This window comes from Dipodomys ordii, unplaced genomic scaffold (genome assembly GCF_000151885.1).
Source record: "Dipodomys ordii isolate 6190 unplaced genomic scaffold, Dord_2.0 Scaffold31, whole genome shotgun sequence".
NCBI lineage: Eukaryota > Metazoa > Chordata > Mammalia > Rodentia > Heteromyidae > Dipodomys > Dipodomys ordii.
In genome coordinates, this window is record NW_012267247.1 from 4201778 (window position 1) to 4205478 (window position 3701).

The following is a 3701-nucleotide window of genomic DNA, read 5'->3' on the forward strand; positions in this document are numbered from 1 at the left end:
AAAAAAAAAAAGCTCAGGCATAATGCTCAGGACTGAGTTCATGCCTCAGGACCAGTACCAAAAAAACAAAACAAAAACCAAATTCTGCTAACCTCCAGCCAGAGTTGTCGGCCATCCTGCTCAGTAGGGCTGCTTTCAGTAGTGGCAAAGTATTGCATACCATCTAAAAGGCAAGTCCATGACGTCTTTTGCTTCAGTGTATCACCATACCAAGCAGGATGGTGTTCGCACTGCAGTAGCTGGGCTTTGGCAGCTGATACAATGACACAACCTTCTGTCTCTGCTCCACGAAGAACCATCTATGCAAGATACAGAAGCAGAGTTAAGCTACCAACGAAGATGAAAAGCCTAATGAAAGTAAGCTATCAATTGTTGCAGTTGGGTCTAGTTTTGGTTTATTAATGAGCTTCACTGGCTTTTAGACATGGAAGCAGGAACAAAAATATTTTTGGTGCTCTATCCACCATTGTTTAGAGGAGGAATAACACTGGGATTGATGGCTCACATCAAGAAGTTTGAGATAAGCTTCAGGTAAATAGTGGAACTTTATGTCAAAAAAAAAAAGGGAGGTGAGCCGGGTACCAGTAGCTCACAGTAGCTCACGCCTATAATCCTAGCTACTCAGGAGGCTAAGATCTGAGGATCTTGATTCAGAGCCAGGAAAATTCATAAAACTCTTATCTCCAATAAACTACCAGAAAACCGAAGTGGTACTGTGGCTCAAGGGGTAGAACACTAGCCTTGAGCTGAAGGGCTGAGGGACAGCGCTCAGGCCCAGAGTTCAAGCCCCATGACTGACTTAAAAAAAAAAAAAAAAAGAGGAGAACCACTCACTGATGGCTTAGGCTTATAATCCTAAATACTTAGGAAGCTGAGAACTGAATATCACAATTTAAAGCCAGCGTAGGCAGGAAAGTCTGTGAGACTCTTAGCTCCACAAAAGCCACCAAAAAAAAAGCTGGAAGTAAAGCTGTGACTTAAGTAGTAGCACACTAGCCTTGAACAAAAGAAGGTCAAGGACAGTGGCCAGGCTTTGAGTTCAAGCCCCAGGACTGGCATTAAAAAAAAAAAAAGAGGGGAGGGGGCTGGAAAGATGGCTCAGTGGTAGAGCGCTTGCCTTGCATGCTCGAGGCCCTGGGTTCGATTCCTCAGCACCACATAAGCAAAAAGAAAAGTCGGAAGTGGTGCTGTGGCTCAAGTGGTAGAGCGCTAGCCTTTAGCTGAAGAGCTGAGGGACAGTGCCCAGGCCCAGAGTTCAGGCCCCACGACCGGACCCAAAAAAAAAAAAGAGGGGAGAAGAGGCAAGCAGGATAAGCAATATGATACAGTAATGATCTACCAATACTGGGGTGCTCTGTAAAAAGAAGGTACCTGGCAGTTGACCAGCTCAATAAGGCAGTTTCGGTTGTATATGTCATCCGTCTGGCAGGCAGCAATGCCACACAATTGATCACTCATACCTGACTCCTCTTCTGTGAATACCACAAACCTATCTGTCTCTTCAATGAGCTTCTGTAACATGTAAGCACCTGTACAAGAAACAGGAAATAAGGAAAGGTCACAGTTTGAAAGTGAAAGGACATATGCAGGGCCAAATTGATCTTCCTTCTCAATTTCTCTGGTTAGAGTACATCCTTCCCACCTGAAACTCTAGTCCAATCCACTCCTTCCAACCTTTGAGCTCCAAAGTGAAAATTAGAATTGGCATTTCATTTTCTCTTCAATGTTAAATAACAGTAACAGATTCAGTAATGGAAACAGAAATGCTGGGTAAGTATTTTCTCTTAGGCAAAAAACGAGGTTACCATTTTTTTTTTTTTTTTTGGTGCTGGGGGTTGAATTCAGGGCCTGAGCACTGTCCCTGAGTTTGTTTGTTTTTTTTTTTTTGGTGCAGTCGTGGGGCTGAACTCTGGGCCTGGACGCTGTCCCTCAGCTCTTCAGCTCAAGGCTAGCGCTCTACCACTTGAGCCACAGCACCACTTCCGGCTTTTTTCTTTTTGCTTATGTGGTGCTGAGGAATCGAACCCAGGACCTCATGCATGCAAGGCAAGCTCTCTACCACTAAGCCACCTTCCCAGCCCCTGTCCCTGAGTTTTTATGTTCAAGGCTAGCACTTTACCACTTGAGCCATACCTCCACTTCCAGCATCTAGTGGTTAACTGGAGATTAGAGTCTCACAACTTTCCTGCCCAGGCTGGCTTCAAACCATGATACTCAGATCTCATCCTCCTGAGTAACTAGGATTATAGGCATGAGCCACAGGAGCCTAGCACAGAGCCTTGCATTCTTGCTTGGCTTTTATTGCTCATGGCTAGTGTTCTACCACTTGAACTACATCACCAGTCTCACATTTTGCTGATTAATTGAAGAACCTCTAGGACTTTACTGACCACAGTGGGGTTTTTTGTTTTGTTTTTTGTTGGTCATGGGGCTTGAATTCTGGGCTTGGGCGCTGTCCCTCAGCTCTACAGCTCAAGGCAAGCACTCTACCACTTGAGCTTCAGCGACACTTCCGGTTTTCTAGTGGTTTATTAGAGGTAGGAATCTCACGATCTTTCCTCCCAGGGCTGGCTTTGAACTCTGATCCTCAGATCTCAGCCTTCAGAGTAGCTAGGATTACAGGCATGAACCACCAGTGCCCGGCTCCACGGTGGTTTTGAACCTTGATCCTCTAGGTCTCAGCCTCCTTAGTAGCTAGGATTATAGGCATGAGCCACTAGCTATGGGCAATCTTTGTTTTTTTTTGGTCAGTCATGGGGCTTGAACTCTGGGCCTGAACACTGCCCCTCAGCTCTTCAGCTCATGGCTAGCACTCACTCTATCACTTGAGCCACTGTGCCACTTCCGGTTTTCTGAGTGGTTTATTGGAGATAAGAGTTTCATGGACTTTCCTGCCCAGGCTGGCTTTGAACTGTGATCCTCAGATCTGTCTCCTGAGTAGCTAGGATTACAGGAGTGAGCCACCGGCACCGGCAATCCTTGGTTTTTTGAAAAAGGGTATCATTATGTATATTAGGCTGGCCTTAAATTCACTATGTAGTCCAGACTGGCCTCAAAAGCACAATCCTCCTCTTTTCATCTCCTGAATATTGAGATTACTGTTATGACCTTTACTTCAAACCATTTATTAGACTCATGTAGATGTCCCACTACAGCCACAAATTCAGCATAAACTTCACCTCTCAGATGTTTAATCTGACTCTCCTATTTCTACATTACTGTAAACAACATCAGTCAACAGACTCAAAACTTCAGTAGTTATCTTTTTCCCCCTGCTTTAACTCATCCTCCCCATCAGAAGCCAATCTCCTAAATACATATAACATTTCTAACCCATCCCATCTCCATTCTCACTGCCTCTACCTGTTCCAACGCTTGATGCTTCTTATGAGACACCATGTTTCCTAATTTACCTCTCTACCTCCAGTTTCTTCCCCTCCAGTCCTCCTACACATCACTGCCAGATGTATCTTTCTAAAAGTAAAACTAATGACACATCTCTATTCAAAAACTTTCAGTAGAGGGCTGGGAAGGTAGTTCAGTGTGAAAGCGCTTGCCTTGCATGCCTGAGGCCCTGGGTTCAATTCCTCAGCACCACATAAGCAAAAAGAAAAAAGCCAGAAGTGGCGGTGTGGCTCAAGTGGGAGAGTGCTAGCCTTGAGCTGAAGAGCTGAGGGATAGCGCCCAGGCCCAGAGTTCAG

General features: G+C 45.2%; 1 protein-coding gene across 2 annotated transcripts in view; it reads right to left on the reverse strand.

The window, feature by feature from the left end:
• Positions 1–3701, reverse strand: part of Kiaa0100 (KIAA0100 ortholog) — a 38066-nt gene that overhangs the window by 14524 nt on the left and 19841 nt on the right. For both annotated transcript variants that reach the window (XM_013016435.1, XM_013016434.1), the window contains exons 25-26: positions 1372–1529; positions 93–299 (exon numbers count right to left, since the gene is read on the reverse strand). In XM_013016435.1, coding sequence (XP_012871889.1) covers positions 93–299; positions 1372–1529 — 365 coding nt within the window. The remainder of the gene's footprint in view (positions 1–92; positions 300–1371; positions 1530–3701) is intronic.